The sequence below is a fragment of the Ursus americanus genome, chromosome 1 (genome assembly GCF_024610735.1).
Source record: "Ursus americanus isolate L20-20 chromosome 1, mUrsAme1.1.p, whole genome shotgun sequence".
Lineage (NCBI taxonomy): Eukaryota > Metazoa > Chordata > Mammalia > Carnivora > Ursidae > Ursus > Ursus americanus.
This window is the reverse complement of record NC_142127.1, coordinates 76,137,442-76,161,529: the sequence shown is the minus strand read 5'-3', so window position 1 is coordinate 76,161,529 and position 24,088 is coordinate 76,137,442. Positions and strand designations below refer to the sequence as shown.

The window sequence follows — 24,088 nt, the reverse complement described above, 5'->3', positions numbered from 1 at the left end:
GCAAGGAATAAGCCACATGAATGAGCTTGGAAGCAGATCCTCCCCCAGCCAAGCGGTGAGATGACTGCAGCTCCAGCCAACACCCTCACCGTAACTGCAGTCTTGTGACAGAACCTGAGGCTGAACCACCTTACTAAGCCGCTCTCGGATTCCTGACTCACAGAAACCATGAGATAAACGTTTGTTTTCAGCCATCAAGTTTTGAGTAATTTGTTACATAGCAATAGAATATAAATAAGTGGATGTGAAAACTATACAGTTTATGGCTTCAAGTAAAATATCCTATTCTAGATAGAGCACAACAGATTTTTCAAATATAAATTTAAAAAATCATAAATGTTGATAGATCTGACATTAAAATTTAAAACTTTAAAATTTTAAATATAAATTTAAGAATTAACATTAATATAGAGATAATAATAAGGAAGAATATGCAGAATGTAAAGAGCTACAAATAATTTTTGAAAATAAAGAACCAAACAGAAGAATGGGTAAAGACTATGAATAGGCAATTCAGAAAGAAAAAAAAAGATATTAAACGAACAAATAAAAAGATGTTCAATTTTACTAGTAAATGTGGAAATGCAAATTCAAGCTATACTAAAATACTATCTCACACTCTTCATATTGGCAAAAATAAAAAATCTGACAATACTCTAAAATAACTGAATCCACTGATGAATTTTAACATCACAAAAAGGTGTTGCACATAGGTTGCAATAAGAAGTACACAGCACACCTTGAAGTATTCTTGCAAAATACTTTAATGGAGAGTAAAAATTCATTTAATCAAGCCCCTAGATCTAACAGTTCACAGGAAATATAGGAAATTGTTAAAAAACATGTTAAACTACAGCACAGAGATGGAATCAACAAAACTCAGAATATAGAAAACTCTACAGGATAAACTACCTGGGGGAAAAGAGGAGAGAAATTTTTAGGTGAAAAGAAATTTAGGAGATAAAACCAAATGTAATCTGTGAACTCTGTTTGGTTGTGAATTTGAACAAACCTATGGAAAAATAATTATTAGATAAGAAATGTAAACATTGGACATTTTATGACATTAAAAAATTACTATTTAAAATATGATAATGTGATTGTCATTGTGTGTGTATATATATATATATATGGAGAGTCCTTATCTTTTAGAGATATATACTTTGGTATATAATATATACTTTTGTAATTACAGATAAAGTGATTGGACATCTGGAATTTGCTGTAAAATCATCTTGGAGGTGAGGAATGAAGAAGTGGGTAGGGATATAAATGAAACCAGAATGACCATATGCTAATAGTTGTTGAAGCTGTATGGTGGATATAGGGAGAGTCATGGGATTTCATATATTATTACCTTTACTTTGAGAGATACATACATACATATTTATACACACACACACAATACATGTTATTATATATATTACCTTTACTTCTACATATGCATATATAATATGTATATGTCTATATATGTATAAATGTCTATATATGTATATATATATATCACAGATATATATATATATATGAACATTTCCAGAATATAAAGATTTTTTTTTTTAATATTTTATTTATTTATTTGACAGAGAGCAGGAGAGTACAAGTAGGGGGAGCTGCAGAGGGAGAGGGAGAAGCAGGCCCCCCGCTGAGCAGGGAGCCCAACGTGGGGCTTGATCCCAGGACCCTGAGATCATGACCTAAGCTGAAGGCAGCTGCTCAACTGACTGAGCCACCCAGGGGCTCATTCTGGCACCCCCAGAATATAAAGATTTTTAAAGTCTGACAATGCTAAGTCATAAGGTAAATGAAGGAAAGGGAAATTTTCATACATTGCTGAAACAAGTAAAAATTAGTACAGGTTGTCAATTCCTCATGTATAATTCCGAAATTGAAAAAGTTCAGAAAACAAAATTTTTTAGAACCCAGGCAAAACCTGACCTGAACTTTATGTGGCTATTTATAATCTTTACTCCTCTTATTGTTACTATTCATAAAATATTGCTGTGTTTGATTATGTGATATGGTCAACAGAACACTTGCTGGGAGTATTCTGTAATATTATATTACATTCCAAAAATTCTAAATACATGTGGCCAAAAAATTTTAGAAAAGAGATTTTTGCACCTGTACAACCACTTTTTTATTTTTTATTTTTTTATTAGGTGATCTTTTTAAAAATTTAAATGCAATTAATTAACATACAGTTATTATTAGTTTCAGAGGTAGAGGTCAGTGATTCGTCAGTCTTATATAACACCCAGTGCTCATTATATCACGTGCCCTCCTTAGTGTCCATCACCCAGCTACCTCATCCCTCCACTGCCCTCCCCTCTAGCAACTTATCAGTTTGTTTCCTGTGATTATGAGTCTCTTATGGTTTGTCTCCCTCTCTGATTTTGTCTTGTTTTATTTTTCCCTCCCTTCCCCTATGATCCTGTTTTGTTTCTTAAATTCCACATATGAGTGAGATCGTATGAAAATTGTCTTCCTCTGATTGACTTATTTAGCTTAGCACAGTTCCATCCATGTTGTTGCAAATGGCAAGATTTCTTTTTTTGGATGGCTCTTGTACAACCACTTTATTTTTATTTTTATTTTTTTTAAAGATTTTATTTATTTATTCGACAGAGATAGAGACAGCCAGCCAGAGAGGGAACACAAGCAGGGGGAGTGGGAGAGGAAGAAGCAGGCTCATAGTGGAAGAGCCTGATGCGGGGCTCGATCCCACAATGCTGGGATCACGCCCTGAACCGAAGGCAGACGCTTAACCGCTGTGCCACCCAGGCGCCCCTCTTGTACAACCACTTTAGAGAGCAACTTGAGATAATCTTGTAAAGATGAAATGGGTGTACTTTGCAACTCAGCAATTCCACTTTAATACATGCACTATTAACTTCATCACTATTAACTATATCTTTTCAACAGAAAATGTTTATTGTCAAGATTTGGCTACAGCATTGTTTGTAATATTGAAAATCAGAAACATCCTAAATGATCATTAGTAGAAAAATAATTGTCGTTTGGTGATACGCTGGAATGTTACGTACTGGTTAAATTAAGATCTGTAAGTATCAATATGGATGGATTTCAAGAAATAAGGGCGAGTGAAAATTTACATAACAATGTCCATAGTTTACTATTTATGGATATTTCAAAATATTCAAAATGATAAAATACATTATTATAAATACAAATATGTGTGGTAAAGTATAAAAATATAGACTGGAAAGAATTTGTGTAGTGGCTGCCTGTGGAGAGTTAACAGGGGATTAGAACTATGGAGGGGAAAAATGTTGCATCTTTTATAGAATACTGATGAAACCTGGGCAGAAGAGGTTACATTTATCTCATCTTCCCCCACATATCTTTTTTTACCCTCAGAGGTCCAGGATGAGACTGCAACTCTTCCAGCTGAATCAGTATTTCCACAGTCTAAAATAAATCACTTATCTTTATATTCTTTGGGGTTTGACTAGCCCTAGGGTGAATCTCTGGAAATTGTTTGAAACTCCACCACTTTAGGGGCTCCTGGAGCATGAGACTCTTGATCTCAGGGTTGTGAGTTCGAGCCCCACACTGGGTATAGAGATTACTTAAAAATAAAATCTTTAAAAAACACACACAAAACCCTAGTCCAATATTTGAGAATAGTGTATGTAACACATTTGATGCTCAAGAATCCTAATTTTGGAATTCTGTATAACTCCAGATTGCATATAAATTCTACACAGTAACTCCAGAGTTATAAGCATACAAAATGAATACAAATTTGTCCCACAAGACAAATCAAGAGAGGAGAGAATATTTGGACTGGATAAAAAAAAAGAAAATCCAACAGATACACATATTTAGAATAATAAAATTGCTCTATTAATATTTTTATTTTCTATTTACCAGCATAATATCTAAGGAAGTATTATTTATTTATTCTAATATATTAAAATACAATTTCATAAAATAATTGGTCATATTTAAGTTTTCTTTTTAGTTTAATATGCATTTTCAACAATTAACATTCAGTTGTCATCTGCATAAATGAAAATTTTCATAGGAAATTTTTATGAAAACCACATTTTCACAATGGATCATGGCTCTGCTGAACCTCTTAAAATAATTTTTTTTAAAAAGTACCTGCATTGACAAATGGGATTCCATCATATGGGACATACTGAGATTTCCACATCAAGCGTGTAGCTGGCTTGGCTGGGCTTGGAGATTGGCGGGTACCCCAAACACTCTGTGTTTGCTGCTTATGAAATGTTAGGACACTTTCTAATTCAGTCTCACTTACACAGTAGCCACGGTATGAATCTCCAATTTTCTGCATGTAGTAGAAATTAAATAACAAAATTATTAGCAAATATGTTTCACTGTACAAAAAATTTAATGAAGTGGTTGTCCAAGATAAAAGACTCATCAGTTTTCAAAAGAGAATGTCATTCTCCCCTCAGATCAATGATCTATTACAACCAGTGTATCTGATTTGCTTTCAACCAGCGTTATCAAACAGATATTCTCCAAATATTTGTTAGAGAATATAATGTCAAACTCATGGCCACACCATCAGTATCAAAATCTTGCTTGAGAGAAATAATATTTAGGGAGGATAGTTTGAAGAACACATTGTGTATCCATTCTTCCATATATTTAAAATTCTACCCCTGGATCCAAACAGATCAGCATAAAACTAGACATAAAGTACTGTTTCCCTATGGGGCTTCCTTTGCTAAAATTAATTTTGATATGCCATGAATCTTTTTGAAAGCCTATGAAAACTGTGATGGTATCTCCTAAGTGATATCAAAGAATTTGCTCATTATATCAAGATTCTTTTTTAAGAAGATCCTTCTCTGAGAGAAAATCCTATCTGAACTTAGTACCAAAAATAGTTAATGGTTTTATTTTAGGGAAATTAACATAATTACTTTTATCTAGTGAACACAGAATAACTGGGTTTCGCCTTTTTGAAATGTAGATGCTTAAATTATAGAAAAGTGTGTGTGTACGTGTGCACGTATATGTGTGTGTGTGTGTGTGTACATACAGTTCATTAAGATACACATTTCTTACTTCCATTTTATGGTTACACTCTTGTTTTTCTTTATTCTTTAGTTCCCATTTTAATTTCCACCTTGCTAATATATTTTATGTATTTTTGTTAGCTGTCTTCATTCTTCCTGAAACAAGGAAGGTGTAAATAAATCGTGTAAATAAATTGATATTATCTACCCACAAGCATGTAAGTAACCCTCAACAAAAGCAGAAGCTTTTTCTATACCAATAGCGAAAAATCTATTAACTGTGATCACCTTCACTAAAATGCATACAGACCTAGAACTGACTCCATGTATGTTTCTCCATTAAAGGGAATAAGAGCAGAGATGTGGGACTAGGAATCTTTTTATTAGACTAAATATTTCACCCTGTGAGAATACATTTAATAAGAGGAAGGTATCAAAATACTGTTGTGGCTGTACTTTGGGCCATAATAAGAAGCGATAATCTGATGCCAAGTGATACATTATCTCCAGTTTCCCCTACAAATAATAAAAATGTCTAGGCTTACAAATATTTTTCTAGCCCAGATATTTCTTCATTGAAATATCGACTACAAATAAAAGTAGAAACATAAAGACCAGCGATTAACATTTTTTAACAAATAAAATGAACAGAGTTTTTATGTCAATGAAAGGAAAAATTCAGAATTAGTACAACCAGGCCTCTATCAGGAAATAAAAGTTTAACACAGTTTTGAAATTTATTCAATTAGTGCATTTCGGTCAAACCTAAAAAATGCTTATGGAAAAACATAATTAAATGAAAAGTCAAAAAGTAAAAAGGACTACTAAACTATATATATTTTAAAGACTTTATTTGAGAGAGAGAGCATGAGTGGAGGGGAGGGGCAGAGGGAGAGGAATAGGGACAAGTAGACTCCCTGCTGAGCAGAGAGCCCAATGCAGGGCTCCATCCCAGGACCCTGAGATCATGACCTGAGCCAAAGTCAGACACTCAACAGACTGAGCCACCCAGGTGCCCCTATTAAACAATATTTTGGAAGCAAAATGCAGAAAACACTTCTTCAGCCATTAACCAAAATTGTTTTTCACTACTGATACAGCTTAGGAGAGAAGAAAGAAGCCTTCACTGATGGAGATATTCATTCCTTTGGACAGTTTTAACTAGTTTCTTACAAGATGTATGATAGTAGGTAAGCCACACAATGCACATCGTTGTAAAACAAGGTGATTTGACTACATAATTGCTAATGCTTTAATGTCCATAGCATTCTGTAAAGTTTATAGTAACGATTTTAAAAACCCTCATCAGGGACACCTGGGTGGCTCAGTAGGTTGAGCATCTGATTCTTGATTTCAGCTCAGGTCATGATCTCAGGGTCCTGGGACTGAGCCCCATTATGGCTCTGTGCTCAGCAGGGAGTCTTCTTGAGATTCTCTCTCCCCCCTCCCTCTGCCCCTCACTCTGTTCACACTCTCTCTCTTTCTCTAAAATAGTAAATAAATCTTTTAAAAAAAAAAAACCCTCATCAAACAACAATAATAGTTACTTCTGGAAACCAGTGAAAAACTGTAACAAAAAGTGTGAGGGGAAAAAAATCTATCTACCTACCCATACATACAGACTTACATATATATGACTTAGAAAAGAAACTATAGTAAAAACGTCCTACTCAATGCAATACAACGTTACCATTAGACTTTATTATTAGAACTTTTCACAAAATATTAAAACTGAAGTAATGTTTTTCCTTTCCATTTTGAAAATTTGTTTAAAACAATGAGGCATTTTAATAATTAGTCATTATCATGTATGGTTTACATGTACAGGAGCATGGTCCCTTCCCTCAAAAAGTGTAGAGTCTAAATGCTACGTAATGATGAACAAGTAATTAAGCAAATAATTTATAACAGTAATGATAATAGATACCAAAGAACTTAAAGAGATAAATAGGTAAAAGCTAAAATAATCATTAGATTATTTACAGAAAAGATATATAGCAAGGGAATAATTAAAGAACCAGTGATATGGATTTGGAAATCATTTTTATAAAAGTGAGAGGGGAAAGTTAACAAAATTGATCAGCTCTTCAAGGGATAAAATGTAGAGAAATAAGACAAGGTCAACAACAAAACTTAAAGAATTTCCATTGAGAATATGAAAAGAAATAAGTACAAGTAAAGAAAGAGAAGTAATGGTCAAAAAATAAAAAGTAGAAAAACATGATAATGCAGTTTCATGGAAGAAAATAGAAAAGAGCTGCAAAAGAAGAAATGACAGTGAAGCATGAAGGAATTTATATGAAACTGCTTTAACAGAGCTTACAATCTCTAAGGAATAAAAGAATAAATGAGATCAGAGTTAGCATAAACATAAACAAAGTATTACAGATACAGTCTATTAGCTGCACTCAAAAGTGGACATACTGGGATGCATTACAGTGATAATCAATTTAGTGAATCTAGGTAAGGATTATTTTTAACTCACCTCACAGCTTCTAAGACGGCAGGCCCACATAGGTGTATTAGAAGAAAGTGGCTGGAGAGGAGCCAGAAAGGGTTCTTCAAGCATTCTGAGACAAGGGAGGAATATACATAAATATGTATTACAAGTTGCACACACACAAACACACTTACGACATTCAACTGTTTTATCTCCTTAGCCAGTGTTACAGACAATATATTGAGGTCATCAATAAGAAACTGTACTAATAGGGGCACCTAGCTGGTTCAACTGGTGGAGCATGCGACTCTTGATCTTGGAGTCATGAGCTCAAGTCCCAAGCTGGATGTCATTTACTTAAAAAATAAATAAATAAAATCTTAATTGTATTACAATTACAAATCTTATTACAATTACACTTATTACAATTAAGTGGGTATATTAATTATAATTAATTATAATAATTAAGTGGTGGGTGTATTAATTATAATTTTCTTTAAACATCACTATTTTATTAACTGCTAAAGCAAAGGCCTAAGTTTCTTCTTCCAAATACCTGCAGTCTCAACAAATTTAAGTGTTTTATATATCTCCTTCAAAGCTTATTTTGTAGTCTTCTCATTATATAACTGTTTTTCATTTAACAAAAAAATGAGCCAATAAAACATCTTCCAGTGACCTGTTAAGAGTTAACATGATATGGGGCGCCTGGGTGGCACAGCGGTTAAGCGTCTGCCTTCGGCTCAGGGCGTGATCCCGGCGTTATGGGATCGAGCCCCACATCAGGCTTTTCCGCTATGAGCCTGCTTCTTCCTCTCCCACTCCCCCTGCTTCTGTTCCCTCTCTGCTGGCTGTCTCTATCTCTGTCGAATAAATAAATAAAATCTTAAAAAAAAAAAAAAAGAGTTAACATGATATTATGTCAAGCTCTAAGACTAAATGTCATAAATATTGTGCTAATTTTTAAATATTATCTTAAACAGTTAAAAGAATATAATAATACAAAACTTATGTCTGTATTTGCCTAAATTACTATAAACAGTGTTAAGGCAAAAATAAAAGCTGAAACATGCTTGCAAAAAACACTTAAATACTTTACCACAGAGGAATTAAATCATTAAAAGATGAGGAACCATTAAACATTTTAGGAACTAGAACGGATATTTCTTTATTCTAAAAACCATATTAGTGTCAGATGTTTCCAAATTGCTTCAAAAGGTAACAGGCAAGGGGTGCCTGGGTGGCTCAGTCGATTAAGCATCTGCCATCAGCTCAGGTCATGATCCCTGGGTCCTGGGATGGAGCCTTGCATCGGGCTCCCTGCTCAGCGGGGAGCCTGCTTCTCCCTCTCCTTCTGCCGTTCCCCCTGCTTGTGCTCTCTCTCTCTCAAATAAATAAATAAAAATATTTTTTAAAACAGATTAATAGGCAAGTGTCGCTGAGAAAAAGTAGCACTTTTAGACATTACAGCTTCCAGGATAGTCTCCTAGTGCCAAGATGCCATTAAAATAATTAAAGATATTTGGTAATTTGATGATAGTTTATTCTATTTCCTGAATTTCTGATCTTTTCTATAGTCAGCCCACTTTAGATAAGATAATTAAAAAAAAAGATTTCCATGATAATTTCAAAATATGAACTCCTCTTTCCCACTGACTCACCTGGCCACTGTCTTTTTGGGCAATGTGACAGATGCTTGTGGATGAAGAGTATAACTACTGGTATTATCCGCTAGAACATCCACTCTTACAGTTGGTAAATTTCTATCACTGGGTTTCTCTTCAGAGACATCTTAACAGCAGTAACAAGAACAAAGCAACATCAATATCTTGAATAAGACCACGAGAATGTAACTAACTAGAACTCATACATTTGAAATAGGAAAGGCAAGATATGCTCTAAAGCATATCTTACAGTGTTTTGAGAATTTCCCTAATAAACTTGTTTAGTTTCAAATTATAATACTGCTTAATGAAATTTTATAATTAAATTTTTGAAGCTTATATTGAACAGCTAGGATATAAAAGTGGTAAAATTATTATGTTAGTAGTTTCATAATATATAAGAAAATATAAAACTCTTTTTCATTTCTTTTTAAAAATATTTTTATTTAAATTCAATTAGCCAACATATAGTACATCATTAGTTTCAGACTCTTTTTCATTTCTATACCATGTTTATCATTTTGTCTGCAAACTTTTTTTCCTTAAGTTTTAACTATTAACAAAGGCGAAAAATTATATCACTAAGGTAAAAATATCTACTCTAAATTATTAGCTATGAATGAATGATGAAACACTGTAGCTATGGTGTTAGAAAAGAGACTGAAATAGATGGATAAGGAAGGGAAGCCAAAGAAGAGAACTAACAGGAATATTATCAAATAGGTTAAGAAAGAATAAAAAAATGGGGAACATGATTCCCCTTTCTGAATCTGAAGGAAAAAGAAAAGAGGAAAAGAGCAAAAAGGATGACAAGAATAGTTAAATAAAAGAGTAATGAGTCACATGGCTAACAATAATATTGATAAAAATACGAATGTAGAAATTTCTCCAGTAGCTATTAGCACTATATTCCTGTTATTGTTGCTGTTATTATTACTGTTATTGTAATTAAGAAGAATTTATTTTATGCTCACTGGTCATTTGGGAGGAAGCAAGAGTCAACCAGCTTCATAGAATTCCAAAATGAAATAGACAGCTAACCTAGACAGGAGTTGAAAAATGAACTTGAAATTTATTCGGGCTAAGAAACTTTTTCTAATTATTCAGTTCACAATCTTACCCAAAGATATCAATTTTAGCACTGACTTTCATGAGGTGATTTTCTGAAATATACATTTGTTCTTTAACACATTCTCAAATCCCCTATATCCCATGATTACTCACCCTGAGGACTATTCACATCCACAAGCTGCCCCTGAGGTATAATCACTTGTGCCATTCCTGTCTGTGTAGATGGAATTACACGCAGCACCTGTCCGTTTTCTGATGGGTTGGCAACAATCATCTTGGAAGCATTAAAAGAGAAATCAAATGCGTAAGTCAACAATGACTTAACAGAATTAGTACTTAAATAAATGATTAAAGACATGCCTATTTGTATGGTAGATACTACTATTTCCCTCATTTTTAGATGAAAACACTGAAGCACATAAAAAATTTTTTTCCAAAGTTTCAGAACTGGTAAGTGGTAAAACTAGGATTCAAAACAGGCAGTTTGACCCTATGTCCTATGATCTAACCATCTATGGTCTTAATCATTACACATGTATGAGGTCTTATTACTTAGTAATGTGAACAAGGCTCTGACTGGACTTAATATATTTATTTTTTTCTACTTACTGTATTATATCCCTATGTGTTTGAACTATTTGTGTGGTAATCATTTGTTCCACATTTTAAGTCACTTTCATTAGTTTAAAAACAGTACCTTGTTAGATGTCTAATTAAACAGAATTTATTTTTATGTCTCTGAATTTATATATATCCTGTCTTAGTCCATAAGGAATACCACTGAATGCCCAAAAAGCCTGAAAATATAAGAAAAATCATGTTTATTATTTCCTTTTTTTCTTTGGTTTAACAACTGAATCCATTACCTTAAATTTAGAGAACTGTCAACTAAAAGGTCTGAAGCTGAAGAAAAACACTTTAAGCCTATCAGTTGAAAAATAAAACAAATACATTATTTGAAAATAAGTTTATCCTGCATTTCCAGACTTTTCAGACAGGCTGTAAATTTTATTACCTAACATACTACTTATTGACACAGTGTTACCATTTTACCCAAAGTCAGCTAGCCTCAGTTCTCCCTCAAGTAATTATTTGTAATCATTCCAAACCGCCTTCCAAGGCTACCTTTTTGCTATGTAAACATGAAAACATTACTGATGCCTAACAGAGACTGCAGTCCTACTTTGAAGAGGGTCATTTGAAAAAATTTTAATTTGGAAAAAAATTAAATTTGAAAAAAACTTCAACAAAGTAGATGCCTTAAAGTATAACTGTAAACATTTCCCAGAAATTAAGAGTAGGAATTGTTTTCCTCCCCCAATGTTTACCAAGTTTCTTGAGATAAAAATATCTTGCCATACCTTTTATCCCTTCATCATGAAAAAGCAACTGTAAACTCTGATGATGATAATTGCTTTACATTTGTTGAGTGCATACTAAGTGGCAAGACTTTACATGCATTACTGTATTTAATCCTTGTCACATGTATATGAAGTATATACATTTTACACCTGAGGATAATGTCATAAGAGATTACACAACTATGCAAGATAACACATGGTTATACAGTGGTGAGTTGAAATTCAAACGCAAATTCAAACAACTACTCTGTACTGCTTCCCATTATCTGATGATGTTACTTAATCTAAAAAAAGGCAAAAACAATACAAAAAATACCACTGGACTTTAAAAGGCAACAGTAATAACATGGTTTTAAACTCTTTTCTCCCTTAATGGTAAGTGAAATAAATTATCATATGGTTTCACTCATTTACGGAACATAAGAAGTAGGAAGATCGGTAGGAGAAGAAAGGGACAAAGAAAAGGGGGGTATTCAGAAGGGGGAATGAAGCATGAGAGACTGTGGACTCTGGGAAACTGAGAGCTTCAGAGGGGAGGGGGATGGGGGAATGGGATAGGCTGGTGATGGGTAGTAAGGAGGGCACATATTGCATGGTGCACTGGGTGCTATACACAACTAATGAATCATGGAACTTTACATCAAAAACCAGGGATGTACTGTATGGTGACTAACATAATATAATAAAAAATATTATTATTAAAAAAATAAATAAATTCTTTTCTCCTTAAATAAGATTAAATAGTTGTGAAAAATATTCCATTCATTCTTAGAAAATAAGAGTGCTGTGGTTACTACTAAATCCAAATAAAACACAAATATTTATAATTTATTCAATCACATGAAAATTTCATAATTAAGAATGATCTGTGGAATATCCTCTTAGCTTTGAAAATATGTTTCCTGTGTACAGTGGAGAAGAGTCTCCTCCATTTTCTCTTTCCTTAGCTAATTCCGCCTGGTACCTAAAAAACTATTTTCAGTTCCTGTAATTTGATAATGGTGACAATAATATTACTTTTCCTATTTTAAAAAAAAGTTAATTATCTTTATCTTTGCTATGAAAACAGAGTTCTGAAAAGTCATCTGTTGCAATGCATTCTATTTGAGGCAGACCATGAACATGATCAGAAATCCTTGAAAAAAGAAAGAAAGAAAGAAAACCTTGGCTAATAAGTAGTCATATTTACTAGGCTCTTTGTGTACTGTACAATATATCTAATAAATCCAAAATACCATCCCTGCTTTGCTTTAAAACCTCTTCAACTGTTGCAGATTCACTCACTACAGAATCTTTACTACTTTCTTGGTAACTTCTACATTAAAAAATAATATTTAAAAAAATTTCTTTAAAAGAAGATCCATTTGGTGGAAGATGTTGAAAATGGGGAAGACCATGCATATATAGGGGTAGGGGCTTTATGGGAAATCTCTGTACCTTCCATTCAGTTTTGCTTTGAACCTAAAACTGCTCTAAAAAATAAAGTCTATTAAAACAAACAAAACCCCTGAGAAGTTCCACTAAGTTTCCCAAAACATCACCACTTTCTGAATGTTGGTTCTTTGAAGAAAAAACTTTCTTATATTCTAAGTTTCTCACATTTATTCTATGCTACATGCCACAGGTTTTCTATTTCATAGCTTCAGATAACCCTCTGTATCGCCTCCTATCCCAGACAATGTAAAATCACCTTTATGACCACTTTGTGAATAAAGATTAATACAATTACAAAGAGAATGGAAACCCTAACATTTTTTAGACTCAAACAAATAAATGGCTTTAATGTGCTTTTAAAGAAAACTAGCATGTGTATATACATTTTATATATACATATATATATATGTGTAAAATGATAATCCTTCATACAATAGGACATAGATTAACTCTAGAATGCTCTAGACCAGAAACAAAAGAGGGATTAATTTTAGGTAAAATGGCTGCTCACTTGTGGTATAATTTATAACTGAAATTATAATTTTTAAAATAATTTTTATTATGTAATTAATAAATAGCCATTGTAGAAAATATGGAAAACAGGTAAACAAGAGATACATTATTCTTCATATTATTAACGTAAGGATATTCTTATTAATCAGAGAGAAGCTTAGAAGTTTTTCTCAGTAATTCTCTCTAATTTCAATCAAAACCATCTTTCATTTCTTCTACTCAAACTATATACTTGGCCATGAATACTTCGGCCAGCAGTTTAAAGCAGCCTTTTCACCTTTATATGCATTGTTATTTACATGACACATATATATCTACCCATCAGCAAAGGTATGTCTAATTGCCAGTATACCACTGGTACTTCCATTGCTTTCTTTTGATTCAAGAAAGCATACCAACCTATGGCATGCAAATTAGCAAATGAGAGGTGGATAAAGCAATAACCTTGAGTTCAGTCAAATGAACCCTGAGTTCAGTATACACAAAAATAAATATAAGTTACATGTAAACTCTGGCACTAGTTACAGACTATGATACATTTCCAACTGATCTCAAAGTGAGTGTACCTAGACATAGTAACTGGGAAGTAGTGGTTTAACATTCTATTAGTAGTCCTAAAAGGAAATCCTTTAAAATCTTCACATAACTTAAAAACGAACATCAGGAAACAGTATTTTCAGAGCAATGCACGTCAAAAGTTTCAAGAAATTAAGGTCATCTCGTAAGGTTGATACATTTTGCTAAATAGCATAAAACTGGTTATTTATAAAAGACACTCACCATTTGTGCATTAGAATCCCCCAGTGACTGGAGTTCATACTGAATAGGTTGCTCATTTTGGTCCACTAGGTGGAACTGTTCTGCAGAAAGAGTCTGTGTCTGAGTCAGGGCCCCTGGTATATTCTGTGATGTGAGTGACTTATCTGCTTCATGAGAGGTGATGGGTAAAACTCTAGGAGAACCATTCTGTCCGAAGGAAGGATCCCTGGAGTCCATACAGGTTAGATGCTTTTGAAAAGAAAAAAAAAAAAGCACTTGGGTGTTTGTAAAATATAATGTCACAATTTGTATTTTTAAAATTAAAATTTTTTTAAGATTTCATTTTTTAATTTTTAAAAATTTTTATTATGTTCAGTTAGCTACTGTATAGTACATGATTAGTTTTGGATGTAGTGTTTAATGATTCATTAGTTGCATGTAACACCCAGTGTTCATCAAAACACATGCCCTCCTTAATACCCATCACCTGGCTACCCCTTACCCCCCACCTCCCTTCCTTCTGAAACCCTGAGGTTGTTTCCTGAAGTCCACAGTCTCTCATGGTTTGTCTCCCTCTCTGATTTCTCCCCCTTCAGTTTTTCCTCCCTTCCCCTATGGTCCTCCGTGCTATTCCTTATGATCCACATATGAGTGAAACCATATGATAATTGTCTTTCTCTGCTTGACTTACTTCACTTAGCATAATCCCCTCCAGTTCCAGCCATGTCAATGCAAAAGATGGGTATTCATCCTCTCTGAAGGCTGAGTAATATTGCATTGTATATATGTACCACATCTTCTTTATCCATTCATCTGTCAAAGGGCATCTCAGCTCCTTCCACAGTTTGGCTATTGCGGACATTGCTACTATGAACATTGGGGTGCATGTGCACCTTCTTTTCATGACATCTGTATCCTTGGGGTAAATACCTAGCAATGCAATTGCTGGGTCGTAGGGTCACTCTATTTTTAACATCTTCAGGAAGCTCCATACTGTTTTCCAGAGTGCTGCACCAGCTTTCATTACCACCAACAGTGTAGGAGGGTTCCCCCTTCTCCACATCCTTGCCAACATTTGTTGTTTCCTGTTTTGTTAATTTTTGCCATTCTAACTGTAAGGTGGTATCTCATTGTGGTTTTCACTTGTATTTCCCTGATGGCTAGTGATGTTGAACATTTTTTCATGTGTCTGTTAGCCATTTGCATGTCTTCTTTGGAGAAGTGTCTGTTCATGTTTTCTGACCATTTTTTGACTGGATTGTTTCTTGGGTGTTGAGTTTGAGAATTTCTTGGATTCCAGCCCTTTATCTGCAATGTCACTTGCAAATATCTTCTCCCATTCAGTGGGTTGCCTCTTAGTTTTGTTGACTGTTTCCTTTGCTGTGCAGAAGCTTTTTATCTTAATGAAGTCCCAAAAGTTCAATTTTGCTTTTGTTTCCCTTGCCTTTGGAGATGTGTCCTGAAAGAAGTTGCTGTGGCCAATGTCGAATAGGTTACTACCTATGTTCTCCTCTAGGATTTTAATGGATTCCTGTCTCACACTGAGGTCTTTCATCCACTTTGAGTTTATCTTTGTGTATGGTGTTAGAGAATGGTCCAGTTTTATTCTTCTGCATGTGGCTGTCCAATTTTACCAGCACCATTTATTGAAGAGACTATCTTTTTTTCCATTGGATATTCTTTCCTGATTTGTCGAAGATTAGCTGACCATAGAGTTGAGGGTCCATTTCTGGGGTCTCTATTCTGTTCCACCCTACTGTGTGTCTGTTTTTGTGCCAATACCATGCTGTCTTGATGATCACAGCTTTGTAATATAGCTTGAAGTCAGACATTGTGATGCCCCCAGTTTTGGTTTTCTTTTTCAATAATCCCCTGGTGATTTGGGGTCTTTTCTGGTTCCATACAAATTTTAGGATTGTTTGTTCCAGCTCTGTGAAAAATGTTGATGGTATTTTGATAGGGACTGCATTTAAAGTGTAGATTGCTCTGAGCAGCATAGACATTTTCACAATGTTTATTCTTCCAACCCATGAGCATGGAATGTTTTTCCATCTCTTTGTCTTCCTCAATTTCTTTTGTAAATGTTCTGTAATTTCTAGAGTATAGATCCTTTACCTCTTTGGTTAGGTTTATTCCTAGGTATCTTATGGCTTTTGGTGCTACTGTAAATGGAATAAATTCCTTAATTTCTCTTTCTTCAGTCACATTGTTAGTGTATAGAAATGCAACTGATTTCTGTGCATTGATTTTGTATCCTGCCATGTTGCTGAATTGTTGTATGAGTTCTAGTAATTTGGGGGTGGAGTCCTTTGCGTTTTCCACATAAAGTACCACATCATCCGTGAAGAGAGTAAGTTTGACTTCTACTTTGCCAATCTGAATGCCTTTTATTTCTTTTTGTTGCCTGATTGCTGAGGCTAGGACTTCTAGAACTATGTTAAACAAAAGTGGTAAGAATGGGCATCCCTGTCATGTTCCTGACCTTAAGGGAAAAGCTCTCAGTTTTTCCCATTTAGAATGATATTTGCTGTCGGCTTTTCATAGATCACTTTTATAGTACTGAGATATGTTTCCTCTATCCCTATATTTTGAAGAGTTTTAATCAGAAAAGGATGCTGTATTTTGTTAAAAGCTTTTTCTGCATCAACTGAGAGGGTCATATGGTTCTTATCTTTTATGAATGTGCTCTATCACGCTGCTTGATTTGTGAATGTTGAACCACTGTTGCAGCCCAGGAATAATTCCCACTTGGTCCTGGTGAATTCCTTTTAATGTACTCTTGGTTCCTATTGGCAAGGATCTTCTTGAGTATTTTGGCATCCATATTCATCAGGGATACTGGTCTGTAATTGTCCTTTTTGGTGGGGTGTTTGTTTGGTTTTGGGATCACGGTAATTCTGGCCTCATAGAATGAGTTTAGAAGTTTTCCTCCTGTTTCTATTTTTTGAAACGGCTTCAGTAGAATAGGTATTATTTCTTCTTTAAATGTTTGGTAGAATTCCACTGGGAGGCCATCTGGTCCTGGACTTTTATTTTTTGGGAGGTTTTTGATTACTGCTTCAATTTTGTTACTGGTTATTGGTCCATATAGATTGCCTATTTCTTCCTGTTTCAGTCTTGGTAGTTTATAACTTTCCAGGAAGGCATCCAATTCTTCCACATTGCTTAATTTGTTGGCATATAGTTACTGGTAATAATTTCTAATAATTGTTTCTATTTCCTTGGTGCTGGTCATGATCTCTCCCTTTTCATTCATTATTTCATTAATTTGGGTCCTTTCTCTTTTCTTTTGGATAAGTCTGGCCAGAGGTTTATTGATCTTAGTAATTCTTTCAAAGAACCAGTGTCTACTTTTGTTGATCTGTTCTACTACTTTTCTGGTTTCTATTTCATTGATCTCTTCTCTAATCTTTATTATTTCTTTTCTCCTGCTTAGTTTAGGTTTTAGCTGTTCTTTCTCCAGTTCCTTAAGGTGTAAGGTTAGCTTGTGCAATTGGGATTTTTCTACTTTTTTGAGAGAGGCTTGGATGGCTATGTATTTCCCCCTTAGGACCGCCTTTGCAGTATCCCATAGGTTTTAGACCAATGTATTTTCATTCTCATTAGTTTCCACGAATTGTTTAAATTCTTTAATTTCCTGGTTGACCCAATCATTCTTTAGCAGGATGCTCTTTAACTTTCAAGTGTTTGAATTCCTTCCAAATTTTTTCTTGTGATTGAGTTCCAGTTTCAAAGCAGTGAGGTCTGATAACATGCAGGGAATAATCTCAATCTTTTGGTATCGGTTGAGACCTGATTTGTGACCCAGTATGTGGTCTATTCTGGAGACAGTTTCATGTGTGTTCGAGATAAATGAGTATTTTGTTGTTTTAGGGTGGAATGTTCTGTATATTTCTACAAAGTCCATCTGGTCCAATGTGTCATTCAAAGCTCTTGTTTATTGATTTTCTGTTTAGATGATCTGTCCATTGCAGATAGTGGAGTATTAAGGTCTCCTACTATTAATGTATTATTATCAATATGATTTTTTATTTTAGTTAACAGTTGGCTTATGTAGTTGGCTGCTGCCCTGTTGGGGGCATAGGTATTTAAAATTGTTAGATTTTCTTATGGGATAGACCCTTTAAGTATGATATAGTGTCCCTCTACATCTCTTACTATAGTCTTTGGTTTAAAATTTGTCTGATATGAGAATTGCTACTCCAGCTTTCTTTTGAGGTCTGTTGGCATGATAAATGGTTCTCCATCCTTCACTTTCAATCTGGAGGTGTCTTTAGGTTCAAAATTAGTCTCTTTTAGACAGCATATGGATGGGTCCTGTCTTTGTATCCAATCTGGAACCCAGTGTTATTTCATGGGAGCATTTAGGCCATTCACGTTGAGAGTAACTACTGAAAGATAGGAATGTAGTGCCATAATATTGTCTGTAAAGTCCCTGTTTCTATAGATTGTCTCCGTAAATTTCTGGTCTCTATTACTCTTGGGTTCTTTCTTCTTTTATAGAATCTGCTTAATATTTCTTATAGGGCTGGCTTGGTGGTCACATATTCTTTCAGTTTCTGCAAGTCCTGGAAGCTCTTTGTCTCTCCGTCTGTTCTGAATGACAGCCTTGCTGGATAAAGTATTCTTGGCTGCATGTTTTTCTCATTTAGTGCCCTGAATATGTCTTGCCAGCCCTTTCTGGCTTGCCACGTCTCTGTAGACAGGTCTGACGCTATTCTGATGTTCCTCCCTCTGTACATAAGAAAGCTCTTCACCCTAGCTGCTCTCAGGATAGCTTCCTTGGCTCTAAGATGAGCAAGTTTTAATATTATATGCCGGGGTGTTGGTCTACTTTTATTGATCTTGGGAGAGGTCCTCTCTGCCTCTTGGACACGTATGCTTGTTTCCTTCCCGGATTAGGGATGTTCTCAGCTATGATTTGCTTAAATACATCTTCTAGTCCTCTGTCTCTCCACTCCCTCAGGGATCCCAATAATCCTAACAATGGACGTTTCATGGCATCACTGATTTCTCTAAGTCTGTTCTCATGGGCTTCTAGTTGTTTATCCCACCCCTCTTTGATTCCCATCAGTTTATCTTCTAGATCACTAATTTGTTCTTCTGCCTCATTTATCTTGGCCGTTAGAGTATCTAGTTTAGACTGCATCTCATTCACAGCATTTTTAAGTTCGGCCTGATTAGATCTCATTTCTGCCCTTCGAGATTCCATATTGTTGCTAATGGTTTTCTCAAGCCTAGCTATTGACTTCATAATTGCTACCCTGAAGTCTATCTCTGACGTCTTGCTTATATCCATATCCATTAGGTCTGTGGCAGAGGCCATTGTCTCTGGTTCTTTTCTTTCTTGGGAGTTCCTCCTCATAGTCATTCTGTTGAGGGATGGTTGAGGGAATGTACAGAGTCCAAAATTCAACCACGACCCAAGCAAGATGCACCCTAGGAAAATCTGGATCAGTCAGAAGTCACCACCAAAAAAACAAAGCCAAAATGAAACCCAAGAATAAAATTTATAGAATTAAAAAATGTTTAAAAATTAAAATTTTAAAAAGGCAGGTGTGAGGGGAAGGTGGGTATAACCCCTCAGTGTGGACAAAGTAGGGTGTTTCAGTTCTACCTGGGTGTATTTTGTTGTTTTCTAGAGGGCACTACTTCCCAAAATTACAGGGAAAAAAGGACTACACTAAAGCATATATCTATATAAAAAAATATAGGTGTGAAAAAGTACAAAGTACAAGTAAAAAAGTATAAGTTAAAAAGCTACTATGAATTTTAAGTTGATATATTAAACATTTGGTTGAAATGAGGAAAAAGTTAAAAGAAAAAACAGAGAAAAAGCATGAGAGAAAGAATAAAAAGAAAAGGAGAGCTATATCTGAAAAGTACACAAGCTGTGAGGCAACGCCTGGAGCTTAATATACTATTTTCCCCTGATGTTGGGGTTTTACAGTTTTATGGGGGCCCCAGGATTGCGTCCCCTTGTTCTTCCAGTCTGTCTTCTTGGGGAAGGGCCTGCCGCACTGTTTTTCGGGCAACCCTGATTGGGCAGAGATGTCCTGCCCCATCAGGGGGGCTGCACTCCATGGAAACCGGTTTTTTGAGCCTTTGTTCTCTGGCAGCTTTCTGTGCCTCTTCTGAGGGTCAGAGCAAAAATGGCCACACCCAGACCTCTGTCCCAGAGCAGAGAAATCTCAGTCTGCTCTTCTCTGAACCCTCCAGAACACACAGTCTCTGTTTCTGTATGTGCCGCTGAAAACCACAGCCTCTCTCCAGCAGTGCGCTCCCACAGCGACTTTCTCAGTGGTGGACCCTGGGGCCCCAGGGCTTGTCTCTGCCCTTTGTGCTTCTAAAACCACGAGCAGTCCCGGTTCATGCATGTGCACCCACAGCTCCTGGATCCTGCCTGAGTGCTGCTCTAAAGCACTTTCCCAGCTGCTACCGCTCTGCGAGTTTTTGCCTAATCCAGCACAGGACACTTTTGCGCTCCAGTGTTATATCACTTTCCAGGTGCCAGCTTATGGCAGCTCCCTCCCCCTTCTGCTTATCTTCTGATATCTGCCCACAGATTCACAACTCTGCCCTTCCTACCTTGTGACAGGTGGCATTTTTCTGCTTGTAGATATCCAGATATACATTCTTACATCTCAGGCTGATTTTGTGGGTGTTCAGAATGGTTTGGTAGCTATCCAGTTAAATTCAGGGGACTGGCTGAAATGGGGTCCCCTACTCCTCTGCCATCTTTACCCCCTCAAAAGATTTTATTTTTAAGTATTCTCTACACCCCACATGGGGCTCGAACTCACAACCCCAAGATCAGGGTAGCACGCTCTACCAACTGAACCAGCCCAGTGCCCACAGTGTTACAATTTAAAAAAAAATAGAATGCTTATCAGCCACTGTGGGAAACAGTACAGAGGTTCCTCAAAAAATTAAAAATAGAACTACCCTATGATCCAGTAATCACACTACTGGGTATTTACCCAAAAATACAAAAACACTAATTCAAAGGGATACATGAACCCCTATGTTTATAGCAGTATTATTTACAACAGGGAAATTATGGAAACAGCCCAAGTATCCATTAATTAATGAATGGATAAAGAAGATGTGGTATAAGACACAATGGAATATTATTCAGCCATTTGCAACAACATGGATGGAGCTAAAAAGTATAATGCTAAGTGAAGTAAGTCAGTCAGAGAAAGAGAGATACCATATGATTTCACTCATATGTGGAATTTAAGAAACAAAACAAATGAGCAAAGGGAAGAAGAGAAAGAAAGAAACCAAGAAACAGACTCTTAGTAACAGAGAACATACTGATGGTTACAAGAGTGGCGGGGGGGGGGGGGCGTGCAGGGCATGGGTGGATGGGTTAAATAGGAGATGGGGATTAAGGAATGCACTTGTTTTTGGTTTTTGTTGTTTTTTGTTTTGTTTTTACAATTTTTTAAAGCGGGTTCCATGCACAGGGCAGGGCCCAAACTAAAAACTGAGATCAAGACCTGAGCTGAGATCAATAGTCAGATGCCTAACCTTAGACTGAGTCACTCAGGCACCCCAGGAGTGCACTTGTGATGAGCACTGGGTGATGTATGAAACTGCTGAATCAATATATTATACACCTGAAACTAACATAATATGTTAACTATACTGGAATTTAAAATAAAATAAATAGTATACTATAATAAAAATGGAAAGATTCTATTTTCAGTTAATTATTCACTTCATTTTAACAAGAGTTGTCAGTTCACACAGACTGATAGAGACATAAAGCAGTTCTTAAGTTAAATTGTTGATTTTTATATATTATTTCAATTTTATTGAAATAAAGTTGTCCATGGGAACACAACCTGAAATCATGATATGTAATTCAAAATACAGATTTTTCTTTATATATAGATTTTTATGAATATAGAAGTTTTATAACATAGAGCTTTTAAGTAAAGCTCTATATTATAACATTAAATATATGATAGAATTATGGATAAATTTAAACAGTCTTGGATACATTAAATATAATACTATTTCTTATACGTTAAAAAGTTATTAAATGGGGGCACCTAGGTGGCTCAGTCAGTTAAGCGTCCAGATTATGCTCCCAGGGTCCTAGGATTAAGTCCCACATCGGGTTCCCTGCTCAACAGGGAACCTCTCCCTCTGCCTGCCACTCCCCCTGCTTATGCTCTTTCTTTCTCAAATAAATAAATAAAATCTTTAAAAAAAAAAAAAGTCGTTAAATGGAATGGAAAAAAGTTCCCAGCTGAATTCCTACCTCATATACCTGAGAATCTGTTTTTGATTCTTCGGAATCATTATGGTTGACTCTTAGTGAATCATTAGATTGTTCCATGCTGGTATATTCAATTCCATTTTCTTCTATTATTTAATAGCTGAAAAAAATTTAAGTATATGATTAAAACACTTAATATTTTAATGGAATGTTTGTCTTAAATAAATATCATATTTCCCCTACCGTGTTACCCCATACAATTCAGGTTAAATCATTTCCATTCTATAGATTTAGAAAATAAACATTTTTGTTAAATGACTTGCCAAGGCACCAGAATACATTCAAAGCAAAACAGAAATTACCATTATGTAGTTCCCGCACCCTATCCTTAATTACACTCATGTACTAATTAAGATTGTTGTTATGGGACAGGTGCTTTTCACCCTTTCAAATACTTCTGAAATTCTCATTTTCGAAAGATTTAATGCAAATAAAGGTTCTTAATTTTATGAGTTGGGCATGCACTATTGTAGCATTAGATAATTTTAGAACAGATGTTTTGGTATATACAGAGATTATATACACATAGCTCTTAACATAATACACATCATATATACTGGGTTGACAAACTTTGAAAGTAAAGAAATATACATTCCAAAAAGTTTGAGCCACTTAGGCCTAGTACAGGGATTAGCTCTGGTGGTAAATTTGTCTTTACAGACACACACACACACACACACACACACACACACACACACACACTGCCCCCTGGGGATACCTGCCAATGTCTGTATATATTTTTGGTTGTCAAAACTAAGAAGTGAGTGCAACTAGAATCTAATGGGGAGAAGCAAGGGGTACTGCTAAATATTTTGGAATGTTCATGGCAGCCCCCACAAAGTTTTGAGTGGTGCTGAGGTTCAGAAACCCTGGCCTAATATATTATAGTGAATACTGGATTCTGCATTATCTGAAAGGAATAATGTTTTAAGTCTCAAAATTGGAGTAAGGTCAAAACAAAACTGTGAAGAATCCCACTTGGGATTCTCTCTCTCCCTCTCCCTCTGCCCCTCCACCCATCTCTCCCTCTCTTAAAAAAAAAGTTCGAAGGTTAAAATAGCCAAAACAACTTTGGAAAAGAACAACAAAATTGGAATTCTTACACTACCTGATTTTGAGACTTGACATGAAGCTAAAATAATCAAGATAATATGGTATTAGTGTAAACACAGACAAATACATCAGTGGAACAGAATAGAGAATCCAGAAACAGACCCTCACATATTTAGTCAATTGCTTTTCTTCTTCTTTCAAGATTTATTTACTTGAGAGAGAGAGAGAGAGAGAGTGAGCAGGGGGAGGGACAGAGGGAGAGAGAGAATCTCAAGCAGAGATTAGGCACCCCTAGTCAATTGCTTTTCAATAAAGATGCCAAGGCAATTAAGAGAAAAGGGACAAGAAGAGAGAATCTCAAGCAGACTCTGTGCTTAGTGTGGAGCCAGAGGCAGAGCTCAATTCCACCACCCCGAAACCATGACCCAAGCTGAAACCAAGGGTCGGCCCTTAACTGACTGCACCACCTAAGTGCCCCTGCT

At 35.4% G+C, this 24,088-nt stretch overlaps 1 protein-coding gene across 1 annotated transcript in view; it reads right to left on the bottom strand.

Annotated features, from left to right (window-relative positions):
- The window catches only part of CARF (calcium responsive transcription factor), a 51,497-nt gene that overhangs the window by 20,538 nt on the left and 6,871 nt on the right, over nt 1–24,088 (bottom strand). Inside the window, 6 exon segments of the mRNA XM_087862795.1 lie at nt 4,129–4,318; nt 7,504–7,588; nt 9,120–9,249; nt 10,347–10,467; nt 14,282–14,509; nt 22,536–22,653. Of these exon segments, the coding sequence (XP_087718921.1) occupies nt 4,129–4,318; nt 7,504–7,588; nt 9,120–9,249; nt 10,347–10,467; nt 14,282–14,509; nt 22,536–22,613 (832 nt within the window). The 5' untranslated portion in view covers nt 22,614–22,653.